Below are 19,868 nucleotides of genomic sequence, written 5' to 3'. Positions count from 1 at the left end.
CTTCCTTCCTTCCTTCCTTCCTTCCTTCCTTCCTTCCTTCCTTCCTTCCTTCCTTCCTTCCTTCTTCTCTCCCTCTCCTCCTTTCTTCTTTCTCCCACCCCCCTTTTTTTTAAAAAAAATTTTTAAACAACTCTTCAATAGGGACAAAAGCTGAATGTTCTGATGAGGTTCAGTAGTTAAGTATCTAATACAGAAAAGTTAACAAAAAGGAGTAAAGAAGAAAAGATTAGATTTTTAAATACACCTCCTTCAGTATGTGACAGAATGGAATTTCATACAATATGGCTTTGTGTCTAAAACATAATAGCATGTTTTGTCTCACAGCAGTTGGGCCATATAGGAACTTGGCATGCATGATATGGCAAGTCTCAATATTCACGCTTCACTTACTGTCACACTAATCACCAAGGAATAGTTACTAGCCGTGACAGCATACGTACTTTCAGAAAAAGTGGCATACAGCAGAATACAGATAAATCTTTGACAAAGAGTATTAGATACTACGTATACATTATTCTGAGAAATATTGGGAATATTTGTACAGACCTACTCTGGTGACACTTGCAAAAATGCACTGATTTTCAACTTAATCTCTCTGCCTTAGCTCAGCAGAAGCAAACATTATATGAACCTGTCTCACTTTAAACATATTTGAATCTGACTATACTTGAGCAGTTGTAAATCTCACTGGATTACATGAATTTGATTTAATTTTATAAAACAGGCTTGAATGTCTTTCTACTGCAAGGAAGGTCAGTATTTGGTCAAGCAGAACATGACTAAGATCACTGAAGTCTGGTTTAAGCACGTGAGAAAAAAAAAAAGTTAGGGGCATGTGCAATGAACTTCTGAACTTGGGGTGATTTGCTTTTAAATGCAATGAAGAATGTAGCTCAAATTCACATTAATAATTAAGACAAATGGGCATTAAGACAAATGGAAATAATATGCTATGTACTCCTAACAGCATGAGGTAAATACTTCCCAAAGCAAAAATCGTTTACTTTAGCGTATTTTCCATCTCAAGATACGACTCTCACAGCATATCACTAATTCATTTCTCAACTGCAGCTTACAGCATGGCCTGCAGGGGGGAGACACCTAACTCCCTGTGGGACCCCTGGCTTTGCTTCTTTATTCCCTTGTCACCTGAAGTGCTGAACAACAAAACAACAGCTAACTAGAACAATCACATCATTTAGCGTAGTTTAAAGCTTAGAGACATTTTACCTACAATCACAGCCATGAGGGCCATATTCCAGTCTTAGGATTTTCACTCAAGCCTGCTTGGATCTGGCAGTCTTTCCACCTTTTCTCAGGCTAAAGGCCTCTCCTGACACAAAACTGTGCCAACTTCATGTATTATAGTTAATGACTGCATTGCAAATCCCTTTATCTTCTGACCAGCTGATGCCCCTCTGTGCCTTGACTGCTTTGCATCTCTGAACACATGTGCGACTCTGTTCAGAGCAGCCACACAGTGCACAGACCACAGCAGAACCTACATCAAGTCACTTTTTTTTTTTACTAAATACAAAGAGCATTTTCAGTTGTTACAGCCTTGCAGAGAACATATACCATTTTCCAAGAACCAACGTTGCCAGCTCCAGCATGCAAAAGGCCCTGGGGAAATTCTTCCCCAGCACACCCAGAGGGTCTCCACAGTGCAGCCGCACAGGTTGGTCAGCCATCATGAACCAACAAATGAGCCCAAATTGGAATGCCATGCTTTTAGCTTTCAATAGAGATGAAGGGATAGAAAACTAGCAGAATAAAAAAGATGCCATTTTTCTAAGTGTATTACACAGAAGGTACCGAGGACTAAAACCAATGAACAAATTGAGGAAACATCTCTCAAAGGTTTCCTGAAGCCATAGTTTACTTGCTCTATTTGATCAATCACAGAAAGTAAGATTTGCTCTACAGCAGAGGGTAGAGGTACACCAAGCCAAAACCACACAGTTAACAGCCTACAAGTGCATCCACACAACTATATTCTAGCCTGGGGATCATCCCCCACATCTGCTTGAGGCCACCATTTTGTGCAGGGGAGTGTGCCTTCTTTAGAAGAGATGCATCTCCCGATGTTCAGTGCTCCTCTCACTCTAAGTTGCTGGCAGCAGTTTTGGTTAAGAATCACAGAGCTCTCTGCATACAGGTTGGGAAACCATGCTCTCCAGGCTCTGTAGGCCACCATGGTATATTTCTTGGTTTCCCTTACAACAGGTAAGATAGCCACATGAGTGCAAAATGCTGTTCAGGCTTCTCAGCTGAGCAAAGCTGGGGCAGTGAGGTTGGGTACTACACTGCTTCCAGCATCCTTGCTTTGTTTTCTTGTGCACAACTGCACTCCAGTATCTTTAGATTTTCACAATTTCCCATAAGGGTGTATGAAACAATCTCTTTTGGAATTTTAGAAATAAGGTTAATCACTTTAAAATATATTAGCATATGACAGCATCAGCAGTTCTATCTGTTGAAGTACTGAAAGGGTGATCAAAGTGTTTACTAGCAAAATAAAAGCCATGACAACCATTCATGAGTGCTCTCCTCATATGTGCAAGTGCTAGAAGTATTGGTGTGTGATTCTTCTTGCTTCTCACACAGATGAGAGGTCATACCCCTTTTTGGGAAACTATGGAGGTGGGTTCATTCAGTGCATTCCAGCAAGCTAACAACCCTGACACATCTGAACTAATTCTCAATAGCTGGAAAGCAGGCATGGAAAGCAATAGTATTTCATGAAAAAATGAATGAGACAAATGAAGGTTCTAAAACTAGAACTGTATATATTTCTAAATATAATTACTGCTCATTTACATCTAGATAATTTACTCATATATGTTAGGTAAATTCTAAAAAGAACTTACTGAACCAGGACATAAACCATTATTATACGTAGCTACAGCTCCTGAACTTCTCAGAATGGAGCAATACATCAATCCCTATTTTGAGAACCACTGTTTTTCTCTCAAGCACAAATACACTTAACCATCAGCCCTGTAGTACTCTGGTCTGGGAAAATCAAGACTGTCTGCTTCTGAATGTCTCCAAATAGCACATCTGATCAGTGCTCCCAAGTCTGAGTCACATAACCACAGCATTTCTGCGTCCCATAGAGACAAACGGGAAAGAGACAATGGCAGTAATAGCAGTGTCACTTCCTGAAGTGACAGTGATTTGCAGTGCCTTCCTCCAATGGAAGCTTAGGTATGCAGGTTAGGTTGTGACTAGAAGATAAAATCATTCAGATCTGCCTGTGCGGATGCCACTGGATTTAATTCAGGCCCCAAACTAACCTACGAGTCTACTTCTCCCTGACTTTTTCTCTACTATATTTGACATGTTTTGGTGTTTGTTTCAGATGCATTATTTTACTTCTCCTACTTGACGTTGCTGGTGATACTCAGTTTGAAACACTTGCATCATACAGGATACAACACCCTTATAGATCACAATTCCTTTAAAAACTGAATGTGGTTGATTTGAGTTTTAAAAAATTTAAAATTAAGGCTATAGAGAATCACTCAATAGACAACAGACTTTAAAGTGTCCTGGTTTTCATCCTCCTACGATCTGACACACATCCAGGCTAACTCTTGCTCTGATGTCCCCCAGTAAATATTTTGGGCTATGAAACCTTTAAAAGAATCACACTACCAACTACCGAAAGTGTAAAGCATAAAGACAGTGAAAACTGCTTATTGACAATGTATAATGTTCATCAATAATATACACTGGAGCACCAAAAGAAGTGATTGAGAACAATGTGGTAGATATTAAAGACAGGAAGGAGAAAAAAATATTAAGCAGCAACTGTGCCATATATGTCACATAATAACCTACTCTCAAGTGTGACTTTCTGTGATAAGATCATGTGATTTCCTGGAATTCTGTGAATTCTCAGGTTATGGTATTCCAAGCAACATGATTACTGAGTATAGTATTGTGCTACTGCTTAAAGTCACAACAAATTATTTGAACACAGAATATTTTCTAACCTGGGTACTTCATTTTCATTCATTACTTCACCAAGTTTGCAGCAGTTTCCTCTCAGATACAGATATTTCCCAGGGAAAGCACTTCCTAAAAAATTTTAATGAGAACATCCCTCACCATTCTGCTCTAGAAAGAATTTAGCAATTATCTCTTTATGATTTTACATGCCACTATCTCTCTTAATTCTTTCAGTATCGAAATAAGTCCAGCACTAAAGATATTCACTATGAAAGACATAATATATCACTTAAACCATCACAGAGTGCTACTGAACACGCCAGATTTGCAGTTTACTGGAAGGTCTTCGTTTGCTGTAAATGCAATTAATGAAGAACAACAACATGGTAGTGACATCTAATCAGGAGCGTATGATTATTTTGAAATTATTTAAGGAGTATAAATCTTATGATCAGTAGGGCACCTTTTAAAAGACTTCTTCATGCATCTCAGCAGGCTGTACAGAAATATCCTTGGAAAATAAAAATATCTAAAAATAATTACAAACACTCCAATCATTTTATGAGCTATTATTTCACCAGAAAATGGGGAAAATATATCTTTAATCCTGAACAAAAGCTCTTCAAGGTTTATGTTCTCTATAAACCTTTCACTGAGAACTGAAAATATAAGTTAGTAATGCAATAAATGCCCTAACAAATATATCAGATTTTTCACTTAATGCTTTTTACAGGCTTAAACCAAACTGAGTGAAAGAAAATCACCTTTTACAGTCTGACTCTTAAAGGAAGAATGCCTTTCTGTTATGCTTTTTAAAAGAAGGCATGGTGAATTTATATCAACTTCGCTGAATCTTGGGGCGTGATAAAAGGAAGAAAATACGGCAGTGAAGTTAACATTCCATAGCGTTCTTTCTTCACATATTTATTTCCTCCCTGGCTGGACATGAGCCAAAAAAAACCAAACAACCCTCTCACCCTCAACAACGCAATTGTTTCCAAAGAAATCCAAATGAAAATACACCAGAGAACAACCAACCAGCCTCTGGTTTTCAAACTTGTCATTGGGGCAGTACAGAAAGTTTCCCCTATTTTCATGTATTAAATGGCTACTGGAAGACAACATAGTTGGCTTTTTGAACATATTACCACTTGAAAGCTAAAACAAACAAACAAACAAACAAACAAAAAAAACCAACTAAATTCTGGTAAATATACATTAACACTGCCTTATAAATCTCTGCCCTCCTGTCTGATATTTTATCGTCTTGGGTTTGAAAAGTCTTGATTTCATTCTATTGTAAATAAGAACTGGTCTGTTTGCTCAGTACTGCCACAAGAATTTGCTGCAAGGTTGCAGCATGTCAGCAGTGCCCCGTGAAGAGTGACCTTGCTTTACTCTGCAAAGCCAAAGATCATTTATCACAGTTAACTTACAAATCTGTCTTTCTGGGGCCTCAGGTCTGTCAACCACTTGGAAGTAGCTACTTGTCTTGTCCTCCCACAGCATCCTAAAACATCAGACGGACTGATCTTTTCTATTATTGTATACCTCTCAGCTAATAAAATGTATTTTATGGATATGGAATGATCAAGAGTACTCTGTATTTATTTATACAGCTCATTAAAGGTAGATAGAGATTTGGAGGCAGAGAGAATGCCTCAAGCCTGGAAAGCTCATGAAGATAGACCCCAGGCATATGCATGTGTTTAACTTTATGTATATGAGTTGCCTGGTTGAACCCAATGAGACTAAGCAATTACATGCAAGTAGGCATCTTGGTCTTTTCGGAACTATACTCCTAAACTGAGATGGATGACAGGAAAATGATGAATACCTAACAAACAAGCAAACCAACGTTTTTATACTGAGAGCATATGGGTAATACATTCAAACCATGATGTAGTATTATGCATATATATTTAGATATCATACAGAACTAGATGCAGCTCTCATGTACCAGGTACTGGTTCAGGTGACATCAGAAAAGATCCCAGCATGGAAAGCCACATTCACACCTGCACCATAGTACAGAAGACACCATACCTTCTTCAATTCACTCTCACTGCTATTTCTCATTACATTAATGGAAACACTTCCTAAAGGAAACATTGGGAACCATCCAGAAGAGAGAAGTTGGCTGACTAAAAATCCAATGCCTGCTTTGGATGCTAACAGCAGCAATATTTGTTAAGAGATAGACATGCACATGCCAATCTGTTATAAGAAGCATGAATTTAACTTTGAACTTGAACGGGGAAAGAAGTGTTTCTTAGGCACTGCAGTGACTGTTAGAGGTCAGATATCCCAAGTAGCCAGCTATCAGTAGAACTAACCGCCAGAAGAGCTCAAGCCACTTTTAGTGTCCTCAAGTAAGCAGGGGGATTTTCAAAAGGTTTTATGTGAAAAAAAGTCACATGGAGCTCTGCTCCATGTCTGATCATGTGTGCTGCCACTGAGTCAGGACAAGAAGGTAAATACCTACATGGCTGTTATGCTTCAGTAAAAAGGAGACAGACTTCAGACATTCAGAGCAGACCAGGGCTGATCATAGCAGCTTCCATATTGAAAACAAGAAGCCTGGAGAAAAGGACTGCAAAGAAGTGGACACAGGGGACAGAGCAATGTGATTCGCAGTAGCTGTGTGTCTGTCAGAGAGATGTGGGTACCAGGAGAAGGACTAAGTATGACTGAGAACAGTGGGAGCACATACAGAGCTTGCTGAAGGAAGAGGCCTAATTATGGAGCATTCCAAAAACGATAAGACAGTGCTCAAACATGATTGGCTGGAATAGCCAGTGTTGGAAGGGGAGCTCAACTCAGGAAAAAAAATAAATTGAATGATCTGAAGAAGAGTGTTGGGCAGGAGAAGGTATGAGAAGCATACTATGATAACAGAAAAAGAAGGATGTCAAGATCTGAATGACATAGCTGTTTGGAGCAGGAAAAATGAGTATACTGGAAAAAATGTTTAAAGCAGTCTGGATGCACAGGATAAGACAGATAGACAAAAAATCTTCAGGCCTGGGCAAGAAAGGATGCTAGCATTGTAGAAAGAGAAATGTGGGAAACTTCTCTGGGAACAAGCTTAAGAGTACAAGGGGCAGAGATATTAGCATCTCAGTTAAAGCCTGGTAGCACTGACTTAAGTGGGGCTGGAGTGAGAGCCTGGCTGCTCAACTGCTGAGTGCCCACACTGCTACCTGGATTATTTTGACCCATGCCAACCAACACACTTCATGACCGTTCCTGGTCACAGCAGGGGGAACAAGCCATGCCAGAATCTGTTCCCTAATGGTTGTACCTAGAAATGTCCTACAAAGGGCATGCAACAAATTTCCTTCAATCTTATGCTACAAAATACTAATTCTGCAGTTTGCAACATGGGTCTTGTCTTATCCTGGAAATTTTGAATTCAAAAACCAATACTGAACACCCTAAAAATAGTAATTGTACTTGCAGCTGCATGGGAAGTGCACAAAACCCACAGGAGATACATACCCAAGCGCTTCCTCCTACAGATGTAGCTAAGGTCTGCCACATGGCCTCAGGGCCAGAAGATAGGGCCTGGCTCTGCTTTAGTTAGCACTATAGACATAGGCTGTATCTGACAGAAAAATGATACACACCAAACACTGTCTGTCAACATCTCAGGAAGGATTCATGCCCTCATGGTTGCAGAATAAAGCTTGACTTAGGGGCACCTTAAAGATCAAATATGAAAGAAATAAAAGGAATATAACAATCTATTCCAAAACAGTCATAATGCTGAAAGAAGGCTGGCAATATTCTGGAGATGAGTTTTTATGTTACGGTGGTAAAATTAAATTGAAGCACACTAAACAGTACACAGTTAATATTAAGTAGTAAACACAGTTTTGAGATTGCTACTAATCCAACCAAAGGAAGCAAATCAAAAACAAAGGTCCATTCTTAATGGGCACCTAAGAGAAAAACATACATTTCATCTATTTATACAAGATTTCCCTATTTTTTTTTAAGTTTGATTCAAAACAACAGCAATATTTAAAAGCATTCCTGCATTCCTAAATAAAGCAAACAATACATTCATGAGAACATGACAGATGAAAAAAATTTCTTTTTTCCATGTAAATTCTTTGGAGTAAGATTCTGAGTTCACAAATTCAACACGAAAAATTAGAGCTTTTATTTGTCTGTATTCCTACCCTCCTACTGCAGCAGTGATCATAAAACACACGCAGCTGGCATCTTTATTATTTTATTCACTGAAGGATTTAGCTGGACAAACATCACAAAGATGGTGGCTGCTTTCATTGAATTTATGATCAAACATATTCCAGCATAAGATCAACTCTGTAAGATCAATTATTATGAGATGTGAATAATTTAACAGAAAGTTTTCTCTATTTGTAAATCAGATCTTACAGATATAAATTCAGCTTGTAGCAAACCTTAGATACACTGTATTATACATTACAGTATTTAAAAGGATGCATTTTTTTTTATGAATTCGTATTTACTGCTATATCTTATCATTTACATTTTGAGGAGACCTCCTAATTCAGACAAAAAACAAAACAAAACAAACAAACAAAAAAACCCCACATTTTTTTCTAAAGTCCAATTAAATTTATCATAACCAAACCAATGAGCAAAATAACTGTTTTAGTGACATTATTCAAAGTTATAGAATGTATTTCCTATAATTTAAAACAATATATGAACAACCACCACCTTAATTTTATGTATTCCTTTCATAGATTCTCACCATAGTCTGTTGTTCAACCTAATATCAGGGGAGTTATAATAATTTTAACGCAGAACATGTGCCTCAGGATATGGGATTGACTCAATGCCTAAAAGAAAAAGGTCAGTTCCCTTTGGAACCACTTGCCTCTTTGCCCTCCAGCAATGACAGGTGCTCCAGTCCTATGCTGAGTCTCTTTGTTCACCAGCATACTGCTGAAGATAAATAATGTAACCTCTCCATTTTAATACCTCAGTAAGGATTATTATCTTATCATCTTCCCTCTTCCCATATTGACAATTAGCTCAAGAAAGCACCGAACCTTTCTATATACATGCTGGCCTGCCTGTAACCAGCATCTTCCACAAATTCTCAAACAATTGCTCTAGACTTTCTACAACAAGCTACTGAAAGACATCACTAAGTTTAGATATGAAGGTTATTAGTCACTTGGCTAGCAAATAACTGAAAGTTTCCTTGCAATCACTGCTAGGATGCAGTCCTTTGCAATCACTAGTTTCCTAAAACACCATTTGTTTCTAGATCTGTAATTCAAAAATACCACATGAAAAAGGTAAAATTGTTTCTCTGTCCTACACATCAGGAAAGAAGTGCTCCAATTGGAAACACAGGAAAGGAAGCAATGAGAAAGTGGTATTTTACAATTTTCTAGTCAAAATGGCAATGAATTTTGGGAGATGGTCACAGGAGGTCCTAATGAATGACAATATCAGTGACCACAAAAGCTACTGAAAAACTCAAATCAACATAAAAGGCAGTAAGATAAGTATTTCTTTTAGGTGAAGCCATTTTGTGATGTTTTCACTACTGCAGAAACCTTAGCTATTCTCTGTAATTCTTTGGTGTCAACAGAGCCAAACAGCATGGGTTTTGAGACTGCCTTGAAGTATTTGCAGGAGCTGAGAAAAATCAGTACCATTATTGATATTTGTAACACTTATTGTCTGTCTGCACCACCTCCCAAACTGATATCAATTTCTGAGACACTGAGATAAGAAGCAGAGAAACTGACGAGTTAAAGAAAAATTATCAATGATACCTGACAATAAGCAGACGAAAATATCAAGCCACTGAAGCCAGTGGCAGCTGCTTAGCGCTAAGCACTTTTGAGTGCCAGCCCAATTCTTAAGATGCACAGGATATTTTGGCACTCATTTTGGAAAAATCCTGCCCTTAGTGGACACATGGAAATAATGAGATACTCAGCAGCAAGGTTGACTTCATTTATATTGTGACTTCAAAGTATGTCTCCAATTCTTCAGACAAATGTTTTTAAAATACATCTCAGAGTAAATTTTGTCAGCAATGTTATTACCTAGAGAAGAAAGATTTCAGCACAAAGGCCAATGGTACAGAATTGTAGCAATAGGGCAGACTTTGAAATGTAAGGATATAAAGATGCTTGGTGCCTCTGATCAGAGCACATTTGACTTCAAACCAAGAAATGAACAGAGACACTATGGCAACACAAAAGTAACAGATTACCAAAAGCACAATTCTGAGAAATTAATAAAACATTGGCATGTAGAAATGTATAAGCAAAAACAAAAACAAAAACAAACAACCAAACAACAAAAAAATCAAACCAATGAAATAAAATACCACCACCACCACCACCCCAAAAAAACACAACAAAAAGACAACAACAAAAAGACAACAAAAACCCACCAATTGGAAACATCTGAAAAGAGTTGATCAGTACTCAAAACCATTAATAAGGAACATACTTGGAAAAAAATCATACCTGGAAACACCAAATAAACATGTCTACCTGATATACGTCTCAATATCTTCAGGAATTCTTACAGAATTAATAAATATCACAAACAAATTCAAGGAGTCTTTTGATTCTTTCTATGAAAACCACCTTAGAACAGTTTGCTCTTTTTCCTCCTTTCTCTTCACAGGCTTACTGCTGTAGATAATTAGAGGCGATGTTTACTAACTCTGCTCTGCATTCTGAGTTATTTCTTGTTTTTCAAATAAGGAAGAGAATCTTGGCAAATATTTTGCTGGATGTTGACACACAATACAGTAGCAAAAGACAGAGAACAGAAACAAAATATGGACAATATAGAAGCCAAAACAGATTGCTAATAAACAAACAAGACATTGGATGAATTGATTAGCTTTAAAAATGGATTTTTTTCTTTGGTGGAACAAAGTGACAAGAGAACTTTTCATGCAGTTTCTCTAAAAATCCTTCACTATAGACTAACTCAGAAGAGATGGGATGGGATATGCCATCTCACAGACTGAAAACTGGCTGACAGACCATAAGGAAAGGGTAATGGTAAGTGGCAATGAACTGAGTTGGAAGGAAAGTGTCCAGCTGTGTGCCACAGGGATTAGTGTTAGTCACAGTTTTATTTAACATCTTTATTAATGAAGTGGACTAAGGAATACGCTGCATTCTGAATCTGTTTGTAGATGAAACTAAATGCAAAGACATTAACAAAGACAAAAAATTACTAAGAGAAGTAAGAGATATGGACAGAAAATCTACCCACAAGATAGAATGTAGAGAATTACAAACAACTAATTCCAGGGGGGCACTAAAAGAAATATGGATTGGTTCAGAAATAATAGGCTAGCCATTGAGCCAACAAGATCCAATCTACCGCTAGATAGAATTAATATTGAATAATACAACAAGGATTATCTATGCTGTTTTTGGCTGTATTTTTACAGTTGTTGTAGATAGGAATGTTATAGAATGGTAACAGTGTGATTTTGCTTAAGAAACAGCATAGTAGCATACAGAAAAAGGGCACAAAGGTCTTTGTGGACCAGTTTAGGAGGTCTATTAATACTTTTAACTGGGCCAAGAGGATGTAACACATAAAGCATATCAACATCACAAAAGAAGGGGAATTAAGTGTAAAAAAAAACTAAATTAAATATCAGGATAGGCATTATGAGACAGTTAGGCAGGGCAATAATCTCTGCCCAAATGTATAGAAGCTGTAATATTTGTGTCATTTACAATTAGAATTAAATATATATTCACATTTAAATTGTAAAGAATTTTTGATCATGGCAAAGGAATAAACAGAAGAACTCTATAACTCTTTCTCAGCGACGGATTTCAATCTGGATAATATGATTCACTGTACAAAGCTGGCAAAACATAGAGTGCATTTCAACTGCAGCATGAACATTCCTGAGCTGGGCTGAGAACTTTGACTTTTGCACTTTTCCACTTGAGTCCCTTTATGATGCCAGAAACATAAAATACAGTATTAAGTGGGTTCTATGAATAGTAACGGCAACAAAAAAAGGCACAGGCGTGTAAACACGCCACTTCCACCCCCTAAAATCTATTTAATAAACCCCACAAGGCAGCGAAATAAACAACGACAACAAAAAGATGGTGTTAGGAAGACAGAAAGAAATATTTCCTCTGCTGAGGAGGGTCTGTGCCAGCAGAGGAGAGGCTGCTGCCTCGGCTCAAGCGCTCCTCCTGCTGCAGGGAGCTCTGCAGTGCTGTAGCCTGCCTGCCCCCGCTGCGGCTGTATGCGGGAGGCTCGCTGTGGGCTGCCCTGCCGGAGGCTTCTGTTGTATTGTATTGAGTTTTATTTTTAATAATATAGGGTAATAAATACTATGTCTGGAAATGGCTTTTTATTTGTATCCCTTGTTAATGTAGGTTTCATCATGATATACTTCCTAAGGTCCCCTGGGGAAAAGATAATGACTGATAAAGGAGGTATTTATAGGAAGCAGGAAACAAAATAGGAAATGAAAAAGCATACACCAGTATCACAGCAAGCAAATCACCGAGAGGCTAGAGCAGGTTATACGGCTCTACTTTACAAACAAAAAATCTCTTCATTTTGTGCCTGGTTTCCATCTTTGCCTCCCCAGCTTGGTTCTGAGCTCCACTGAGATGCAGGCAAAGAGTCAGCCTCAGCATAACCACGGGGCGTGCTCTGACTGTGCACTCATACATTTATCACCCGTCCTTGGCCAAGGTGCACTCCAGCTTCTGCAAAGGCCTGCTTTTAAACCATCGCTGCTTGCTTTTGTCTATCAGAAAGGTTTTACTGACAACACTGGGGAGGTTTTTGCTTCTACTGTGCTTGAGAGCTTGAATATTTTTTCAGTGGCACTACAGACTGTGTTGCAATGAACAATGCAGCTTACAGGGTGGTGGGTGAAAGGGATTAAAATGACGATTAGAAGAATTTTCTCTTTACTCAAAAACTCACTAGGGCAAAAGTTTTCTTAAAACAAGCAAATAATAAAACAAACAAAACAACAAAGCAAACTAACAGGAAAAACAAACAACCAAAAAAAACCCAACAACAATCAAACCCATCCCCAAGTCTCAGCTTCTAACAGTTCCAAAGTCTATGTCATGGTTGAAATGAAATACAGATTCAAAGCGAATGGACTCATCTCTATCTGCTTGCTTTGCTTTATTCAAGAAGTTTTCACAGAAGCAGTCCCAAAATAGAGAAGGCCATCATGGAATGCAACACTGTGCCCTCAGGAAGAGCAGTCGCAAATACAGAGGCCATTTTATTGGAGGAAGAAATCCTCAGCAGTGGGACTAGCTGTAAGAATGAAGTCTTACTTCTATAATAAATACTACATGTTGGAGAATTATGAAGTAGCAGTGCTATTTATGCAGAGCAGAATTTGTGTTTTCAATTGCACCTTTTCTTTCCAACCTAATTTCTCACAATGCAACCCATTATGACAGAAGGATCTGAAAAAGCTTTTTATATCCTACCAAATACATACAAGGATAATTAGTTCTCTTTTGTCATTCGTCCATAAGGGTTTATTATTGTGGAGAAGCTTTTGCAAATTGAAAGAGGCTGCACTGCATTCTGAAGGCAGAGCTGTTCTTGGTTTTTATTGTGTAGAAATAATTGAACAGAAAAGTTCAGAAAAAAGGTGAAAATATAATTCACTACGGTCTCTCTGGGAAGATCATATTACCACATCTTAATTATTTTTAGACCAGCATTTTATAATCACATTCCATAGTGTTAGGTCACACAATGTTCACGAAGCTTTATACCAGAGGGAAGTCAAGGAAACTTTCGTTTCCTAACAGAATGAGTATTTTCTACAAAACTTATAAAGCAGATCTTACCTGGTAAATATTATCTTTATAATTTGTAGATGATTTCACAACACTGAGGAAACAGCCTCAAAAGGACTTAATTCATTACAAGTGCCTGTTACATTACTTACCCCAAACACTGTCCAAAAGCAGGATTAAATATTGACTTGTTCTGTTAAGGTATCTGGTTCCTTATAGAACAAGGGTGCTGGGTTTCACTTAGATATTCCACACTTTCTGCTAATATTCAGTCAGTCTGGGAATTAAAGAGTCACTGTCTTATATGCATCGTTGTTCCATTGGCCATCTCCGTCTTTAAACTTCACATCATACAGAAGCCTGTATAGTCAGTCAAGTGTAAATATTTCACCTTCAGTTTACATCTATGGCTTTCTAGGGGTTCTTTGGTCAGTGTTTTCTTTTTGCTGTTGTTGCTGATTAATTGGTTCTTGTTTGTTTGTTTGTATCTTCTGCCTTATAGACATGAGCCCAGTTTTGTGGAAGCTGGAAGAGCATTACTCTTCCTACTACTAACCTATCCTGACATAAATTGTAATGTATACTTTGAGGTAAGTCTATCTGAAGACTTCTGAAACAATGTAGTTATTCTTCCATGTTAAGGTCTTAAAAGATATACACAAATGGCATAAATTGATGAACTGTGCATATTCTGAAAGACAGAGGAGTAAATGGCAACTCACTGTGTTTAGAAAATGAAAGATGTAATCTCTGGAGCTGGGAGCACCAATTTCAATTCTTGCACTGTCTTACAGTTTCTGTGTAACAAATTTCTTAATATCTTTGTACTTCAACCTCTGGTCTATGAAATGCAATAACAAGATTTCACCTCAGAGAAGTACTGCGCAGATAAATATATTGTCCACTGCAATACAGTTATGAGAGAGGTTGTTGAAACTGTTCACAAGAGTTTCTGTTGCCTCTGTCGACATTTGTAAGCCTGAGGGGTGCAGAGTTGAGTAACTGAGAAGTACCATAGCCCTGTCCCTGACACCTATGCTGGGTAGAAATATCTACTGTGGCATGACAGTGATTAATAGCTGTATCAATGGTAAGCCAATTTTCAGACAACCCCTTCCTAACATTGTTCTTTAAGGTTTATCTATCAAAGGTGCTTAGCTAGATGTATAGAGAAACTACAACTGTGTAAGCCACAGAACTCTAATACAGAACACAGATAAAGACTTACAGCAGAAACAGAGAAAATCCTTTACATTTTGAATGTAAATGATACATCATTTTGGGGCACTAAATATTTCCTGTTATAGTAGAACAGCACATATGAAGCACTGAAGTTATGTATTTTTCCCTCTTTCAGTCTTTCAGTCCCTTCATTCATGCTGAAAAATTGCAAATCCTTTATGCATGGAGCATTGAAAATGTGTAAATATTTTTTGAAGAGGTTTCTTAGAAACAAAGAAGCTCTGGTATTCTTTGAAACAGCCTCTGATGTGATCATGAACTGTGTCAATTATGCAGTCTCAGAGACCGAGGAGTTGTTTTAAGCAAACTGGCTTTTGTTCCTTTTTGATATTTGAAAAAATATATCATGAAATTGAAATATATATTTTTCAATTCAAATCTATTGTTATCCTGATTTGTGCACAGGAGAAACTGTTAGGTCTAATTGCTGTTAAATATGGAAAAACAATCAGTCCATGCTTGCAGAATGGATGAAATAGTGTGGCTATATCTATTCACATTACTAACATATATAAATGCCCCCAAGCAAACACATTCACATAAGCATTAGTTTCGTTGTCTCTCTTTCCCAATCCAAATCTAATTGCCTATGTTGTAATACAGTTGCTTCTTCCAAAGTTTTGTATTTCATTAGTTGCTTTCAAAGAAAAGATGAACTTGCAAGTTTGTTCCTTGTTAAAGGACAGAAAATAGACAATTTTAGTAAGTTTTTAAATGAAAGCTGTGACTTTCAGGGAATTACATCAGTCTAAGCAGCATGACTGAGGTAGAATGAGATGCTGCAGGATGACTGCAACAATCACAAGAAATGGCAAAACTACTTGGAAATCTTCCCAAAAACTAATAGTAAGAGAAGCTAATCGCTCTATTGCTTTTTTTATTGAAAATGAGAGGTAGTCTCTTCCACAAAAGCCACTAAATCAGGCCTCCAGTCTGAACTGGACTACCCAGGAACTTGCCTACAGACTGTTGAAAGTCAGTTGACTATGGCAGGTGACACTCAACATTTGTGAAGGTCTGCACTGGCTTTTGGTCTGTCAGCTTTCTGTCTCTAACTGCAGGAATGAAAGTAGCAAAGGAGAATGTTGTAGTAATGGAGAGGAAGCTACATAGTCTTGAAAAGCATTATAGAAATGCAGATTCTGACGAGAAGGATGGGCATTTGATGACATCCTATCTGAGAACTAACTTCTGATTTTAGCAATGATCCTGGCACATTAAGAGATTTCTCCTTTCTCATTTAACCACAATTTTGTGTTTTGTTTGGTTTTAATGAAGAATGCCTTTGTGATTCAGTCCACTGTGTTGGACCAAACGGGATGGGAAAGAGCAGAAGTAGAAGGAATAACAGACTGGCAAATTGAGAATAAACCTAATCACATCTCGGGCAGATGGCTGTGAATTTTAGAGTGGTAGGCACACACTATTGTTAATAAATATGGTATTGAAAAAGGATTTTGACTTTTACTGCTGGTTGGTATCAACAGTAACATTTGCAAGGAGTATCAGAAAAAAGAAAAAAAAAAAAAAAACAAGAAAAAAAAAAAAAGCAGAGGCCAACCCCTACTAAAATAAAATAAAATAAAATGTCAAAAGGAGGAAAAAAAATCTGATTTTTTCTGTCCAGAAAATTTGTTCATATAGTTGTTATCCTACTCATTCAACTGAAACAGTATACGCTTTCTTCAAAGTATAGGAGATACTAATTACTCCAGACAGTGCTGCCTAAATATTCTGCATACAAAGAATCTGCATGTGCTAAAAAATCTAGTAAACTTCACACAGATGGTGGGTTAGGAAGTCCTGGTTCAGTAGGCAATGCTTCTGGATTTGGAGCACACAACCTTTATATCAGTATCCATCTGATATAAACACAACAAACTTCAGGAAATACTAAAAGGAAAAAGTAAATTAAATTCACATTGACTTTCTCAGTCAAATTAATTAAAAAATACAACAGTATGGCTGTTAACTCACAGCAACGAACCTGCAACAGAGGATGATTACTTGAAAACAACAATCAATTTAAAGTTGATTAGAAACAGATCATTTAAAAGTCTCATAATGTTTATAGTTGAATGGAGAAAACAAGATTCAAAACTGATTGTCTGACATAATAATGAAACATCTTGCAGTAAGTTCAACAACCTTCCTAGTTGACATTCCCTTGAATAAAGTATTATGCAACACAGTTTCTCCATATTTACAGAAAATTGGCAATTCAAAAAACATTCAAATTTGACAGAAGCAAGAAAGAACAATATTTCAGCAATTTTATATATGTACTGTGATTTTCAAAGTTAAAGCCATTATAAGTTAATTGAGATAACTTCAGATTGGTGTGAGTCATATCCCTGAAGAGTCAAGAAAAAAAGAAAAAAAAAAGGAATTAAAACAAAAATGACTTACTTATTCCATGCTTGTCTAAGGTTTTTAGGGCTGTACTGCGTAAACCGTTCTGTAACAAAAAAAGACGTACATTCAATTATCTGTGCTAAAACCAGTTAATTTTATTTTTTTCAAAGATAGTGATTTACCCTCCATTTTCATAATTTTTGCGCAACTACAGCAGCTCATGACCCTACAGAGGGAAAGAAAAACAACACAGAAGCAACTGCCACGCAAACACAATGTTCTTATTAAAGAAAAAAGCAACCCAAGATACCACGACAAAAAATTCACTGCAACATCACCAGAAATGGAAACTTTTAAAAGTATTTTTAAAATACTAAAAAGATGCCTGACATCTCAAATTAATTTTATTTTTCTTAATCAGGAATATAGTTCTCTGCGACCTCACCATCATGTTTTCATGGTTCCCATGAGGAATTAATGTGGGTCTGTGTGATGTGCAAAACATGATGGACACATAAGAGTTCACCTTCTAAAGAACACATACAAATAACCAGCAGAGGTAACACGTGGGCAGCTTATTCAGATGTAATTACTTTCCCTCCCAGATCCAACAAAATCCTTGCTCTGCATTAGGGCTCCTGTTGGCTGATGAAGATGCTATGAAAACTGCTGCAAAATTGAAGAGCCCACACTCGGTTAATGCTTTGAACAGGAGCTAAATGCCTCTCAGTAAGGAACAAATGCTATTTGGCAGAAGAATATAAAAACATTTTCCACAACTCCTTATCACACTAAAATGCAAACTAGTACTCACCTTGGCTATCTGCCCCAGTGTGATGGCATTAGGTGCTCTGAATAAACTCTACATTTAGAAAACATTCAAAAAGGAACCTACAAAACTATTTAATTTTGTTTCAACTGTACTCAAGAGAATGACACGTGATGTACCATATGTTTACAGGAGTATTTTTACATGTACATATGTACACATGCAGACTTTACTGAGCAAAATGACTATAAAAGTAATTTTGGGGGGAGTGAGGTATTCAGTCTCTGTATATATATATTTCATTTATGTCAATATAGTCAGCTCTCAAGTCAAGTTGTAACAAAGCGTGGTTTCTGATATGTCTGATTGTTAAACGTGTTACTCTATCTCTTAGTGTGAACTTGAGAACCATTTACATTGAATAGCACACCACTGACATTATTTTAAATGTTGTAAATGACAAATACTGCACTGCTGTTACAGTCAGTTACCCCAGGCACTTGGCACCTTGAGGAACTCTAAAAAGGATGAACATTGTGGTAGTTTAAAAACTGTTTTCTGTTAGGCCTTGATACTACAATGAGTGCAGAATGCAGGGTTAAACTGAGAGAAAAGAATGGGTACTTTCTTACCAAGAGACTCCATGACAGTCTGCTGTGTGCATGCACTGCAACAAAATAAACTACCACACCTGAGGAATGGAGATTAAAACTGTAGGAAATGCCTTCTTTTTATCATGATTATACATTACATATATTGCATCTTCTAGAGCTGTGGCAATTCACAAGCACAGATCTTTAAATCAAAAGAGCAAAGAAGTCAAGATAATTATTAGATGGAACCACGGTTCAGTACCAGTTGCACAGGAGTCAGTGCCTCTGATTGAGTTTAAAGATCCAATACCACAAACAAAAACAGTGCTGAATTCCTTCTTTTGGACTAAATAGTTCAAGCATCATGATAGCACTGAAAGCACAATCCAAATTTACGAATGAAATTGCTATTCAGTGACTCAGTCTGCTGCTCTCTTGGGGAGAAGCCTGAGCTCCATCAACGTCAACAGCTTACGCTGACCTCAGAAGGACCTGAGTAAACCCTTACATGTAATTTTTTACATGTGAATTACAAATGTCTATGTAAGCAGATATATATACCGATAATAACTGGAAGAAAATGACGTTCTGTGCTTTGTAAGTAAACATAATACATTCCTTTATGAATACATATATATTCCTTTATGTATATGTGTATCAGAAAGTTTGCAGATCACACCAAGCTGAGAGATACAGCTGACTTACTGGAGGGAAGGGATGCCATCCAGGACCTGGACAAGCTTGAGATGTGGGCCTATGCCAACCTCATGAAGTTCAACAAGGGCAAGTGCAAGGTCCTGCACCTGGGTCAAGGCAATTCCAAGCACAGATACAGGCTAGGCAGAGAATGGATTGAGAGCTGCCTTGAGGAAAAGGATTTGGGAGTTTCAGTTGACTCAGCAAGTGCCAGCAGTGTGCTCTTGCAACCCAGAAAGCCAACAGTAGCCTGAGTAGCATCAAGAGAAGTGTGACCAGCAGGTTAAAGGTGATTCTGCCCCTCTACTTTGCTCTTGTGAGATCCCACCTGAAGTACTGCGTCCAGTTCTGTGGCCCACAACACAAGGACACAGAGCTGTTGGAGGGGGTCCAAAGGAGGATGACAAAGATCATCAGAAGGCTGAAGCACCTCCCTGTAGGAACAGGCTG

At 37.6% G+C, this 19,868-nt stretch overlaps 1 protein-coding gene across 5 annotated transcripts in view; it reads right to left on the bottom strand.

Moving 5' to 3' along the window:
• Nucleotides 1-19,868, bottom strand: part of CDK14 (cyclin dependent kinase 14) — a 288,398-nt gene that overhangs the window by 70,259 nt on the left and 198,271 nt on the right. For all 5 annotated transcript variants that reach the window (XR_001553047.2, XM_015853364.2, XM_015853369.2 and 2 more), the window contains one exon: nt 17,415-17,463. Coding sequence is in view for 4 of the 5 variants with exons in the window: in XM_015853364.2 (XP_015708850.1) it covers nt 17,415-17,463 (49 nt within the window). In the remaining variant the exon portion in view is untranslated. The remainder of the gene's footprint in view (nt 1-17,414; nt 17,464-19,868) is intronic.

Source organism: Coturnix japonica, chromosome 2, assembly GCF_001577835.2.
Source record: "Coturnix japonica isolate 7356 chromosome 2, Coturnix japonica 2.1, whole genome shotgun sequence".
Lineage (NCBI taxonomy): Eukaryota > Metazoa > Chordata > Aves > Galliformes > Phasianidae > Coturnix > Coturnix japonica.
Note: the sequence above shows the minus strand (reverse complement) of the source record. Positions and strands in the feature narration are given on the sequence as shown.